At 37.5% G+C, this 14,748-nt stretch overlaps 1 protein-coding gene across 2 annotated transcripts in view; it reads right to left on the bottom strand.

The window, feature by feature from the left end:
• Positions 1–203: 203 nt before the first annotated feature.
• The window catches only part of iglon5 (IgLON family member 5), a 137,281-nt gene continuing 122,736 nt past the window's right edge, over positions 204–14,748 (bottom strand). For both annotated transcript variants that reach the window (XM_041988009.1, XM_041988008.1), the window contains exon 8: positions 204–9,088. In XM_041988009.1, the coding sequence (XP_041843943.1) occupies positions 8,991–9,088 (98 nt within the window). In that variant the 3' untranslated portion in view covers positions 204–8,990. The remainder of the gene's footprint in view (positions 9,089–14,748) is intronic.

The raw sequence follows: 14,748 nt of genomic DNA, 5'->3' as shown, positions 1-14,748 counted from the left end.
AAAGATTGTTTTCCAGGAGTTGAAATTTGGCAAAAGGAAGAGAGAAAGAGAAAAAAAAGAAATTTTAAACATATTATTAAACATAAACCCTTAAAACTGGAAGTACTGTGACTACTTATAATAATGACACACATTCTCTAGAACTCTTTTGTCTGAAGTTTGCTAAGCATTACAGTGATCAGCTTAACACACACACTGTAGTCTGAGATTAAATCCTTTTAATAGGTCATCTTTCAGCACAGACCTGAATTTGTAAGTGATGAAATGAAAGAAACTCTGTATTTTTGCAGACAATCAGGGGGACTTTGTGCATGCTGATGGAACAACAGTGCAATAGGGCTATTGTAATTGTAGACTTCTCTATTTCCCTTTTTTAGCAAGGATGAAACTTTAATAGAGCATTAAAATTATTTTTAGAATTTTCAGAAAGGGAGTAAAAACAATAAACCATGACATGTAAAAGAAACTTCATACAAGTAAAAAGATATCACACAATATTCAAGCAAAAACATGGAAAGTTAGTTCTTCCTGTTCAGAATACTTGCAGAATGTGCTGATAAATCCCCAAACTCTTGTTTTGACTTGGGTTGGTTGAGTTTTTTTTGTCTTTGTTTTTTTTTTTTTTTTTTTTTTGTGCTAGAACTGAATATAAATGTCCTGCATGCTCTAATGAGCTACTGTATAATGAATTCAAATATGTGCCCTTTGAGGGGAGAAATGTTAGGTGAAATTCTCATCATCAAAACTAGAAAAAGGAACTTTGGAGTTTGAACTTGATGAAAAAGTCCTCTGTTTACAAATTTAATTGAAAGAAATTTCATTTGCTTAATGGAAATGAGAAGTGTCACTCTAAGAGACACTATAATTGCAGTTATTTAAAGGGACATTACTTTGGTTCTTACAGGTCTAATAACTAAAAAAAAAACAAAAAACAAAAAAAAAAACAGGAACAGTTGTGACCCATTTGTAATGTTTAGTGATACTGTGAGACAGACATTTCATAATATGATGTGGAAAACATTGCATTATTACAAACACATTTTACATTTCACACACTAACAACATACACCACCCACACTCACAGACATTATCTTTTACATCCATGTGTTCAGTGGTTTCTTTGCCAGTTTTAGAGGTGGAAATGGATTTACTGAGCAAACTTGATTTAGGGTAGATTTAACTTCGGTGTTAGAATTTTAAAGCCTAAAAGTCAGGTGTTTGACTTTGTCAACATGTCTACAAGATGTTTTTTATTTGTTACAAGATACTTATTGATCAAATTCAATGGTATGGCTGGGTATTTCTACGAATCTGTAGAACACCAGCTTCTGTGTGGTGTCAGGGCTATAATGGAAACTGGTGGGGTCATCTGAATCCATTCATGTCATGTAGTGCAGGAGGGATCTGTTAGCAACTACAACATGGTGACATACAGTACTAGCCAAAGTGATAGCTGCATCTAGCATATATACAGTATGTGAGGAGCCTTATTCACAGAATGATGAACAAAGTCATTGTACAGCCTTGAGTTTTATCATGGCAAATAATTTGACATAAAATTTAACTCTCACTACCTACGTCGATCTTAGCTTTGTACAGTTTTAAGATTAGTAGTTGTGGGTATTTTAAATAAAATCAAAGCAGAATATTTTACTACCCTACTTTAAATAAAATCTGGATAATAGCATATGCTGGTAAGCTGCTTAAAGATATCAGCTATACCATGATTGACTGTAGAATAACACACTGGAAGAAAAAGTAGATACAGAGTTAAATAACAATAAAATGCTCTCAGCTGCCAGTAGAGGATTGATGGATGGATGGATAAATACATTCACTGCATCTACCCTCTAGCAGTACTTAAGTACCATGAGCTAATTCAAACTCTATACTGACTATTTATCCAACATTAATACTGCTCCTATTTATAAGTTTTTTCATCCTTTTTTGTAACTTTGTCCAGTTATCAGCAGAGCTGTTATTAACATGATCGTTCATGTGAGATTTTTATTTAATAATTTTAGAAGAGTTCCCTATCTAGACAGATTTTGACAACATCATTACTGTTTAAATTGTGTATTCATAATTAATTGGATAATATTTGCTCCCAAAGACAGTTTGAACGAATTTGATCATTTATGACTAATTATGTGCAGGTGTGTTTAACTTTAAAGATGAGAAGACACAGATGTTTGGCTCTGACAAGAAGAGGAAAGTCCTCATGACAGCAAAACCCTCCATTTGACAGATATAGCAGACATTATGGTAAATATTATGGAAAAAAACAGACAAATGTGCAAACAACAAACGCTCGGGCTATTTACTCAGCAGGAACCAAAACAAAGGGGAACCAATCACCTGACCTCAACTCTTTTCTCGCCACAGCTGTGCTTTCAGCAACAAACCACACACAATAAGTTCTGTTAAAAACAAAACAGTTTTATTTTTTTGACTCCCTCCACTTGATATCAGTTTAACTCCACTTCATGGATTTTGAAAAAAAAGGACAACACTGAAATGAAATTAAATAAAAATAAAAAATACAAAGAAAAACAAATTCAGCAACTAAATGTATTAAAGGAAGTACAATCATCAGTTGACCGCACAGAACATCTGTCATGGTGGAAGACAAATGCTTTCTTGCTTTTATTCTGTTTTCTGTGGTTACATTGATAAAATCTCAAGACATATATAAATGTCTATAATAAATGCCTGTAATCCAGCTGTGTGTTACGAATGAACCACACAACCTGCCCTGTGGAAAATCAGAGAATACACATATAAACACACAGATGCACACTTACTGCTTACACTTGAGGCTCCTTGAACTGCTCATGGTTGAGCGTAATGCACACTGGAGTACCCACAATCATATTCACACACACACTATTTATAATAACGACAGCAGAGTGAACAGACCTGCAGCACTAAGGGGTTGGAGAGCATTTTTACAGATTATCTACAAAAAGAAACGGAAGATGGCAATTCCAAAGAAGAATAAGTGTGTGTGTGTGTGTTCAGAGAGAGAAAAAGCAGAAAAAGAGTAAGAAGAGAGAGAGAGATGGGCTCCACATTCAACATTAACCAAAGTCAGCTCATTCCTGCAATTGTACACTGTGAATCTCTTTTAGTAAAGTCTGGTATTAGTTTCCAAATGAGACATTTTCCATTTCTGCACCCAGCAGCTATTTTTCCTCCTGCAGCACGCAGCCTCTGACCAGTCCCTATAACATATCCTGTCACGTATCCCAGCTTCCAGTGCAGCTTACACAACACTGCTGCATCTGCGACTTCACCTCAGTCTGGCATCCCTTCTGTCTCATGACTACAATATTAATCAGCACAAAAACACCAGTTGAGGCTGTCACTTGTGAAAGACATCCAACTTTTTCCCTGTCAGTTCTCAGCACCACAACCAATATTTATTCATCGGTTGATTGACAAGGAAAATGCTAAGCGTGGGATAGTAATTCACAGAGGCCAAGTAATGGGCTTTTTCTATGTTGGAGATGTGATCGGTGGGCGACTTAATGACTAGGGGAGACATGGTGGGCGAGATGTGTCCTTTGTGTTGCCGGGTCTGTGTGAATGTTGCTGTTGCTCAGCTGGTGGAGTGCAGCAAGCTGTTAATTAGGCAGACGCTCCTGTTCTTAGAGGGGTATTTGATTGACAGGACACCATCTGTGGCTGCAGTGAATAAAAGGTTGAGACCTGCGGTTCTGTGGGCCAACATCTTTGAAGCAAGCTGAGGTTTTGTCTATCTATCTATCTATCTATCTATCTATCTATCTATCTATCTATCTATCTATCTATCTATCTATCTATCTATCTATCTATCTATCTATCTATCTATCTATCTATCTATCTATCTATCTATGATTCAGTGCTAATGTCATGAAGATCTGCCTCATCATAATGCTGTTTAGCATGCTGTAAACCAATGCATACATTAGCTTTGGTAATGAATCAGCACTGGAACTTAATACGTTTGCAACACTGACTTTGCCCATGAGAGCTAAATGAGCCTGTAGATAGTTGGTAAACAATGGATAATTAGGATAATATATGGGAATTAGGCATGCTTTGCAATAAAGGACATGAGCAGGGGATTTGGAATAATAATAATCACATATGTAATTGTCACTCTAGTGTATCATATCCTTTTGGTATACTGACTCTGGTGGTGAAACATCTGCAATTTCTCATAAATAAAACTTAATCTGTTACGTACAATTTAATATTATTGTGCGGCGCACGTACCCTTTATGCTTATATATGCCAGGATATAAGCCCCTTTAACAATAGCTATGACACTGGCAACTGCTTAGTCTCCAAGTTAAATCCGTCTTTACTGATATATTATTGAAAATATTACACCCACTAAATTGCACATGCAATTTTAACACTTTTAACAGTGTATTTAGTTGCAAAACAAACAACAAATACCAGCCTGGATCGACTTGAAAAGACAAATGATTAATTCTTCATTCCCTGGATCTGAGTCATGGCTCTGAACACATAGTTTACTGAGCTGACATTACAGCTTGCCCAAATAGTTGCAGAGAAGGGCTTAAAATCAATGTGCAATTAGGAGTGTCTTGTATCAGGCATGATGAATTATGCTCTCTGTTCTAAGGCTGCTTCATAGACACCTGATCAATCCAGATTCTGAGGCTGGGGAGAAATTGCTCTATTCCAAAGCCATTCAGTCGAATGTATTGATTAACCATTGCCTTCTGAATTGAAAGTCTGTCCCTTCCTGTTCTAAGCAGGGAAGGTGTTGTAAGAAAGATTACAGTTTGAGCCTACTGACATCAAACAAACAAAGAAATACATTCACACCTTATCTGAATGAGCTTATTGTTAATTTGCTTTTCTAAAATCTTTATGTTAAAGCAAAATTAATAACTGGACTCTTTTACTGCAGCTCTTCAGTTTAGTACCTTTCCTTGCACCCGAAAGAGCTCAACTAAATGACACTTCTTGGTACAAGAACTGTCCTCTCCCTGATCTTAAAACATTTAATATCACAAAAGATATATTAACAGAAAGTGATATGAAAATGCAACTAATAATTTAAGACTTCTTATCCTAATCTTACCAAAATACAAAACTAAGGAAAGTGCAGCCATTTAAGTGCAATACTATACATTTGCTGGCATTAAATCCGTGAACTCTAAACAAATCTCATGGCATGTTGCTAACAAAAATTCTGTAAACAGATCATCATAACCTTTAGCTACAGGAGCCAATCAACACTTTCTCATCAGGGTGCACCGCATGCAATTAGGAATCATCTTGTTTATATCATTGTAAACTCATTGAACCCCAATTGGGGTGTTATTTACACACTTGAAATAGGCCAGCCTGTGTTTGTGATGAAGGCTATGTTAATGATATTCACATTACATGGTGAAGACATAAATAGTGTGTGCAACACCTTCCCTTAGGGAAGACCACAGTGCTCAAGTTTGGAAATGCAATATGAGCGCCTGTCTGTCTTTTTCCTCTAAGTGGAGAGTTCAATGTCTGGTTAGTGTCATCCCATCTCCCTCTGGCTTTCAGATTTTGGATTTGTATTGTCAGGGTATCCTCCCACAGGCTCGTTGGACCAGGCGCTCTCTCAGCAGGAACCTCATCTACCCTAAAATTGTACACCCGGGGGTAGCTGTTGCCTTCTTGCCGACACTCTGTAGTCTTTCTGTTGTACCACAAGTGTGACTCATATACAGCACTGTGCAAAGGCTCTTACTTTAGCTGTTTAGATTGTTTTATCAAAACATAATTGCAGCTGCCGTAAAAGTTGTTAAGTAGTAACATTAGCAACAAGGAGAACAGAGAGTCATGCAAGGAATGCTGTCGCCTCCTTAACCTTAGAATTAGCATTGACAGAGGCTAAATGCCAAGATAATGTGCACCAGTGTTCTCAGGAGAACTGCATTTTAAAAGAAACTTTACGTTTCTCTTTTACCGGATCTTTAAACTTGCACAGTACTCTACCTGCATAACTACCTCTGAAAAAATGTTATATTAAAATACACATAGTTGGTACAAATGCTCACATTCTGCTAAAACCACTCCACCTTTTCAGGTTAAATTGCTCAAGTTCCTCTCCCTTCAGACTTTTTACTGGAAAACCTGAACACAACAAATTAATTTTTTTTTCAAAATCCACCCATACACAATTATACTGACATGCTATTTTCTAACCCACACTAACAAACATGACAGTATGTTACTTTCTTTCCTTCATTTGTTTTTTTTTTTTTATATTTTTTTTAACTTCATCAAGGACATATTATGTACATACAGATGTTATATGCCACTGATAAATCCAGTGGGATGTTGACATGGAACAAGCAGTTTTTGAGTGACAAAGAAAAAGAAAATACAGGAATGATAGAGATATTGAAAGGATGGAAATGTGATTGGAGACAAAAGAAAAACAATAGCACAGACCAAACGACCTGCTCTTGTGCTTCATATGGCATCCATTGCTGTTTTGGGAACAAACAAGGTTCATGCATCATGGGAGTTTTGTCACACAGATCATCCAAATTCATTCCAGAAAGCTAGACTTCTTTGATACAACATGTATTGTAGTACAAAGAGCCATTTTAACAGAGCATCACCATCATTTCAGTGGTCTGTGCACAAGAAGAATACAACAGGCTTATTTGATATGAGCTTGTTAATGGCAGATAATTTCAGATATTACACCACAGCATTAACCATGACTGATATCTCTTGCACAGTAAAATGAGGGGTTATTGCTGGTTTGAAACAAAATTCAAAAGAATACAACACATTCAGACATTTATTCCCTTTCAGGTCGAAGTAGACATGGTTCAGTCGGGGTGTACTCATCCCTCCATGCAGGCTTGTTATGGCATGTTTGCATATAGTCGCTGCATCTGAGTGGGACAGTGTTCTAGAGGAGGTGTTGAAATACAGGCTTTCCTCCCTCTGTTTGTGCTGTGGAGAAGAAGTGGCTGAATAATTGTGCCATGGGAGGTTTTGTAGTGCCCGTGCCTGCATGTCACAGGTACGCACTGGAGGGAGTACTGCCGCACCGAGGCGAGGTTGTCCTTGAAGAGGATTCCTGTCAGTGGTAGGATTGAGCTTGATTTATGGGGGGCATAACTGAGCGGTGGGAAGGACAGGTGGAGCCTGGGCTCCATCACTTAGCCAACCGCAGGTAATGGCTAATTACATCTTTATCTCCCCGTGGTCCGGCCGAACAAGAACCGACTCACAGACACGACCAGAAACTAACATGGATCCAAATCATTTATCTAGCTGGTTGGAGAGGATGCACTGTGACAAGTGGACAAATGTGCTGTAAATGTGTGTTTGACGCAGTTAACAGCGTGACAAAGACAGTCAAATACATAAACTGTTGTAAATGATAAATTACATCACCAGTCACCGCTTCTGGACTCAAATGAAATGATCCCTCAAAGAGTTTCAAATATGTTTTTAAAAAGCTTGTCATGGCAAAATAGAGCACATCACTTCGAAAACTTTACACCATTTTTTGTTTTTTGTTATTTTTTCATTGAAGTTGTTCAATGTGTGAGTAAAGTACAAAAAAACTATTTTTCCCACGTACGTCTCTTTACCATCAGGATTTTGTTCATTTTTTTTTCTCACATGTAATTACTATTCATAGTTATTCAAATACTTATTAACATCATCATCATCATCAGTAGTATTATTAACACCAAAAAAGTAAAAGCAGGTAATCTTGCAGAGTCAAACAGACACAGTGCAGGGAGTGAGGGAAGGAGGGAGTGTATGGACTCACAATAGGAACATCTCTAACCAGTACATGCTATCAACAAGCGACAAAGAGGATGGAGCTGCAGCTTTGAAACAGAAGATGTTGTTGTCAGTGGACAGTCTCTTCCTGCTTCAGAAGGCTGGAGCGTAGTGGAGGCTTTGTGGGGATGTTGTTCGGCGTGAAGCAACTTGAAGTCACCGCCGTGGCCTCTGAACTGCATATATTTACACTGGGGGAAGAAGAGCACGGGGAGCGGGGTAGGGGTGTGACACAGCTGAGAACACTACAGCAATGCAAAGGGGGACTAGACAGAGCACTTTGAACAGAGGGGGCTAAAAAGGCTCGGGTAGTGAGGGAGTCTACATGCGACACCTTAGTATAAACTCCCCCAAAATTACATACAGTGGTAGATAAGATCGACGCCATCACCACCCACCTGTTTTGTTTTTTCTTTTTATACATTTTGACATCATTCATAGCAGGTTCACTGCTACACAGTTAAACTAAAAAAGCCATACATGTGTGTCAGTTGGTGTGTGTGTGATCAAAGGGTGACACTTCACATGCCCACCAGATGGACTATTTTCAACAGGTCACATGATCGCCTGTACCACATTATCACTATTCATAAATACCCACAAAATATTGTGATTTCATGTATAATTTCCATAAGGCAAACACTGTAGGTCACTCAATAGTCGGTGTAGTATCTTACATAAATGACCATTCAGTTGTTAGATTATCTATTTTCTCATTGATCACCAACACAATCATCATTAATATACACTCTCTGTTAGCATAAGCCCAGTGGTAATAATGAGGAAACAAGGTGAAGGGGGGGGGGGAGTACCAAGTCAGACAAATCTGCAAGGCAATCTGGGAAACATGAAACAAAAAAATTTTAATAAAACAAAAAACAAAAAAAGACAATTTGTAAGGGAGAAATAGAAAAAAGGATATCAACAATGACTGACCTCAAAATTTAATTGAGGGTGCAAAGGTTTTGGAGAGGGGCTAGGGAGTCATGTGTTTGATGCAATGATTCAATGGCTCCAGGAATAATGCATATTCTTTCAGTTCACAGTGATGGGTTCATAATTAAAGAATTTAATTTCCTTTTTCCTTCTGTAGTGGGGCAGAGAGGGAACGAAAGGAGAAGTCGGACTCTCAGGGATGTTTAAGGACGATTCCAAACGAAGCACGATCATTACACCTTTAGCAGAAGAACAGCAGAGAGGGAAACCCATGCACAAATGCTCATTCCTGCATGTAAACCAGCCCCTCGCCCCTGAAGGGCACCCGGTCCTGGAGAGAAAAAACAGAAAGCAGAGGGGGAGAGCAATGTTAAGATCAAACAGGAAAATACAACTGTTTGGATACATTTTAAGGTGAGACATTACATGTTTTAAACCTTTTTCCGTCTTTTTGATTATCGTGGCATACTGTACATGTGGGTTTCAGAGAGATATTTACAATTTTAAGTCATAAAAGTTGCAAATTTTTAACTCACCACGGTGGCTCACTTTGAAAATTTGACTGTTCTTCATGTGTCTTCTGATTTTATCACTTTTGCTAAATATAACGTAAATTCTGAGCCTGCCTTTTTCAAATATTGAGAAAAATTTGTAAATTTGCACAAATTCTTTAAAAGTAAAACTTGTAATACAAAAAAAAGAAAAAAAAAAAAAAACAACAAAAAAACAAACACATACAAAATAAGAATATATTTATCCACTGGTGGAAGTTAAAAATTTACTCGTTGGTGTTGTCTAACATTGAACATATTACAATTTATCTTAATTTATTTGAACGGAGGAAAAAATAGCCAAATACAGAAAAAGAAATAATTACTGGGAGCAAACGAGAGTGTACATTGGTGGAGCATTTACCAGATGGAGGCAGTTGATGAAGAAGAAGGACTTTAAAACTGACGTGGAGGTTGCAGGCTTTCTGCTGGATAGGTAAGTTAATTCAATCTGAAGGTGAAGTTTATTTTGGCGTTATGTTAGAAACAGGGCAGGGTTACTTTTCCTCCAGAACTCACCGACATCTCTCCCCCAGACAATCACACTTATTAACACATTCTCATCAATATCTGACTACTCTATTAACTGGTCTAAGACTATTATTATGCCCATCAACTGTGACCTACAAAACACACCCAATACTACAATACAGTCTGGAAACATTAGATATCTAGGCATAAACATTTCCCCCAGGTTATCAGAACTAACAAAGCTAAATTATGTCCAGCTACTTAAAGCAATAGAGGATGATCTCTCACCGTGGAGGCACTTACCCATATCACTCATGGGGAGGGTTGCCACAGGTAAAATGATGGTTCTATCTAAAGTAAACTACCTGTTTTCAATGATATCCACTAAACCATCCTCCAGCTGGTTTAAGTCACTGGACTCACATATATCTAAATTTTTATGGAAAAATAAGCCATCACGTATCAGTCTAAAAACTTTACAACAGACTAAAGATAGAGGCGGATTGGAGCTACCCAACTTTAATCATGTTTTCTTAACTAACAAGCTGCAGTATATCTCCAAATGGCTTAAACCTAGCAGTCTGGATGAATCATGGTTAGCTGTAGAGCAAGCACTGTGTGAGGATTTATCTCTGACCTGCCATTCATCAGCTCAACCATCAAAACACATCAGTGTTTTAAAAGCATCAATATCAGTTCCTCTTTAGTGGCTTGGTGGGATTTTCTAAAAATAACCAAATCCTCACTTTTTCCACGTAAGTTTACACCCCTCTGGAACAACCCTGACATCCTGCAAAACAAAAAGCTTAGCAATTTTACTCAATGGAAAAATAAAGGAATAAAACAGTTAGAACATATAATAGAAAATGGAAACTTCTTGTCATTTAATATTCTCACTTCACAATATGGAATCAGTAGCAAAACATTTTTAGAATATCACCAGCTTAAATCTATTATATGTAAAAAATATACCATTAATCAATTAAACTTACAGCTACCTATTAGGGTGGCAGAATTCATGAATCTCAATGCCCCAAAGCTATTATCAAAAACATATAGACTATTATCCAAACTAGAAGACTCAATCTGTCTTCCAACTTCAAAATGGGAGGGTGACTTATCCAGTACCTTTAATAAAGATAAATGGTCACAAATATGTTTAAACACCTTTAAAATGACTAAGAATTCAAATATGCAACTAATACAATTTAAAATTCTGCATAGAACTCATTATACAGGACAAAGGATGTTCAGGATGGGACTGTCACAATCAAACATCTGCCCACACTGCAATGAAAACACACCTGACAACTATCTCCATGCCTTGTGGTCCTGCACACCTGTTCGCAGGTTCTGGCTTCAGGTATGTGTGGACATGTCAACATGGTTTAAATGTAATATTTCTACAATCTCCGCACCATGTCTACTAGGTGACTTGGGTGACATTAATATGGCAATTAACTCTGCTGCGGGGCCGGCGGCTACTGATCTTGGCCCACTGGGACCTGTGCCCCGGGACCGTGGGGGGCTCTTGCTGGGGCTCTCCTCTGCCGCCCTTTGGGTGGGGCTGGAGTCGTCTTCATGGTGGGGTGGCTTGGGTTGGTGCTCTTAACTCTTAATGACTAGTTTTTTCTGTGTGTGTGTTTTTGCTTTTGTAAAAGTTGTAGGAAATTTTCTGGTGTGTTGATGTACAGGTGTAACAGTTTGTTGTCTGGTGATGGTGTGGATTGAAGGGTCGTTGCCTTCTGTCTGTGATCTTTTTGTCTCCTTTCTTCTTTTGCTCTTTTTGCTATTTTCCATCTTTTTCTGTCCCCTCCGGTCAGGTCCAGCAAGATTACATAGATTCGGTGATTCAAAGCAAATAAATAAATTAATTAATCACATTATCAAGAGGAGCCTTACCCATAGGCCTCCCCTTGGCAGAGCAAATTTGTTCAGCATGATACAGCAACCAGATTATCATTTTGCTTGCCATGATGCTGGACAGGACAAGTTAAAAAAAAAAAAAAAAGAAACAGGGCAGGGTAGTCCAGCAACTACTTTATCCTCCCATTTAAGTCAGATCATTTAACTGTTACTTGCTATAAAAAATGGCAGAAACTGCTAATTTGTTATTTAGCCTGCAGTAGAAAAGCTCTGTTGCAACAGTTTTTAGCTTTTAGTCTTCACAGAAGTCATACCGATTTCCTCTCCCTCTTTATCTTCTTATTCCTCTCCCTTCATCAGATGGTTCTAAATCTGCAAGTTACGAAAAACGATTTCACACGATAACATTAGCTATTAGTAGTAGCTTGGTACCAAATACATGGAGGGTATGCTTGTAACTTATTGCCATAAAAAACCCCCAAAAATCAAACAAACAAACTGTACCTCATCACCTGGGACACTTGAACTGATGCAAGATGTTTACATCTTCACATTTATGATTCTCCGCCATTTCCGTAGTTGTAATAATGTGCTTAAATGGTGAGGTTCCAGAGCGCTGCTTCCATTATATTACCGCACCACTAGATGGGAGTAATTCTTACACACTGGGGCTTTAACAGTTTTTTGTGGTGGTATTAGATTATCAAAAGTAGAATCAGTTCCCATATGTGCTTTTTTGCATTGAGAAAACTTATCTCTTGAGCTGTTTCCAAGTTCTGTGTGTCTGTATATTTATCTATGTGTGCGTATTCACCAAATCCTGCGATAACCTAAAGAACACAATGCATTCTTTGAGTTATCCCAATATTTGGTGCAAAGTTGCTTCAGTGAAGTGGTAGCAGACTGATCCAATGACAACGTGAAGAACATGTGTCAGGTATCACGCAGCAAGAATCAACCACTTCCAGCAGTTTGGTTGATTCCAGCAATGTGACAAGACCTAGCAATCTAGTAACCATAGCAACCACAGGTACATGTGTCCTGTCTTCTCCTCTTCCTCTGGAGCATTGCCTGCAGCTGGATTATACTCATTATGACTTGTCCTTACTAAGTGTAGTAGGTTGACTGGGATGTGGAAGTTTGTTGAGGAGCTAGAGCATGATGAAAGCATCTGCGTTGTGCAGAGTGTGTCAAATTCGATATATGGATCAGAACATTTCACAGTGTCGCTGTTTAGGTTTTTTGATCAACTGAACTCGACCTTGGACAGTCCGTCATTTAATTCTGAAGTCTGATTTTGTCATTCATAAATTAAATGTTCTATTTTCTGTTAAATCTGACCTTTTACTTCTGATATCTGCTGGATCTGACATTTTTAGTGTTGGCAAAAGTTGTTTTTTTGTATTCTACACCTAATCTGCTTTGACACTGGTCAAAAACTGAATTATTAAATTGAAATTTGTTGTCTTATAAAGTCAAAATTCATTTGATAAATGGAGCCCACCCACAGCGATCAACTGCCCGCCCTGTCCTGGTGCCACGACTGGTGTGGTTATGTGTATGAGTGGGTGTATGTCATGTATGTGCATGTGGGTTTGACTTAATAGTTTGTGGTCTGTAGGACTTTTAGGTATAAGATTTTTGTTGTTGTTTTAAATGTAAAGCACTTTGTAATGCAATTTTTTTTGTACAGAAATACTTTTTAAATTAAGTTTGAGTGACTGATTGACTGATAAGGGTTAGTCAATAAGCAGGTAACCACTGCTGTACAGTGGAGGATTTGCATAAAACAACATAAAATTGCAAAAACCAGTAAAGCTATAAAGGACCAATGTTTTGTTTAAATATGAATAGTTTCCCATGTGTGTAAAATGTCATAATATTAATGATGAAGTGTAACGGTAATTTTATATTACTTGGTTGCATCTGTGTTTGACACAGCTGATGAGAAGGATGTATCTAATTTTAAACCTATTAACCTGAATATGCTCAATTTTCATGCTACAAAGCCATAAGAAGCTTTTATTCAGAATTGTCATTTTTACGTATCAAACACTTTTGACACATGTCAAAATTAATCAGTCAAGAAGAAGAAGAAGAGATATGGAGATACAGGTAACTGGGATGAAAGAGGGCAGATATCTTGCTCTTCGTTTAACAGTAAATGCGTTTCTTTACATCTCCCTCACGTCTGTGATGTTATGAGTATATTAAGTTATATAGTTATAAGTTATATAGTTATAGTAAGATATAAAAGGGGATGGGGGTTAATCCTACAAAGGGGGGCACGGTAGAAAATATTTGAGAACCACTGTGTTAACCCAAAGAAGGATTCATATTATTATATACAAGAAGTTATTAAGAATTTTGCTATAGACATGTCTTAATAGTGATAAGATGTTCATAAGAGCTTAGGGAATCCACTAAAGCTGCAGGTAAATAGATGTTACACCAAAAAGCTGCAAACACAGGAACAGGAAGTACTGAAAATATTTCCAAGTATTGACCCAAACTGGAAAAAAATGTGCTGCAAGTAATGTAATGTATAATGAAAATGTCTCCTCAGGGCAGTAAAACAGTGATTAACAAAACTGGGACAAACTTTTTGTAGTGGTGACTCACGAAGCTGCTTGAGCAGACTATTCATGAGTGCGGCTGAAAAAAATGGGCTGAAATGTGTTTTCTAGTTTCTAAAGGCAGAGAGAATATAATTTTAAAAATCACGACTTTTAGCTATTTTTTCATAAATTTGGAGCTTTTCTGAAACAACCACACTGTTATTTCTGTAAGCAGAGTCCAAATTGTAAACATAACTCACACATTTTATTCCATGTCCCTTGGCAAGGTACATTTTGACAAGAATTCTTGGCAGCTTCGAACAAGTTTCTGGCAGAGTTTGAGTTTTGACCGCTCGTTTGGGCAGAATTGTAAAAGTTAAAATAAGGTTGTGTTATATCATTGCAGTGTCCTAACTTTAAAATCAGCCTAGAAACTGTACTTTTGGAGAAGGTAAACACAAGGGCTCAATGTTAACTACATACAGTAAATCCCCTGTTTTGTGTTTGGACCTTTGTCCTTTTGAAACATGTCTAAACTATTGAGT

This window comes from Melanotaenia boesemani, chromosome 6 (genome assembly GCF_017639745.1).
Source record: "Melanotaenia boesemani isolate fMelBoe1 chromosome 6, fMelBoe1.pri, whole genome shotgun sequence".
Classification (NCBI taxonomy): domain Eukaryota; kingdom Metazoa; phylum Chordata; class Actinopteri; order Atheriniformes; family Melanotaeniidae; genus Melanotaenia; species Melanotaenia boesemani.
This window is presented reverse-complemented; position numbering and strand designations above follow the sequence as displayed.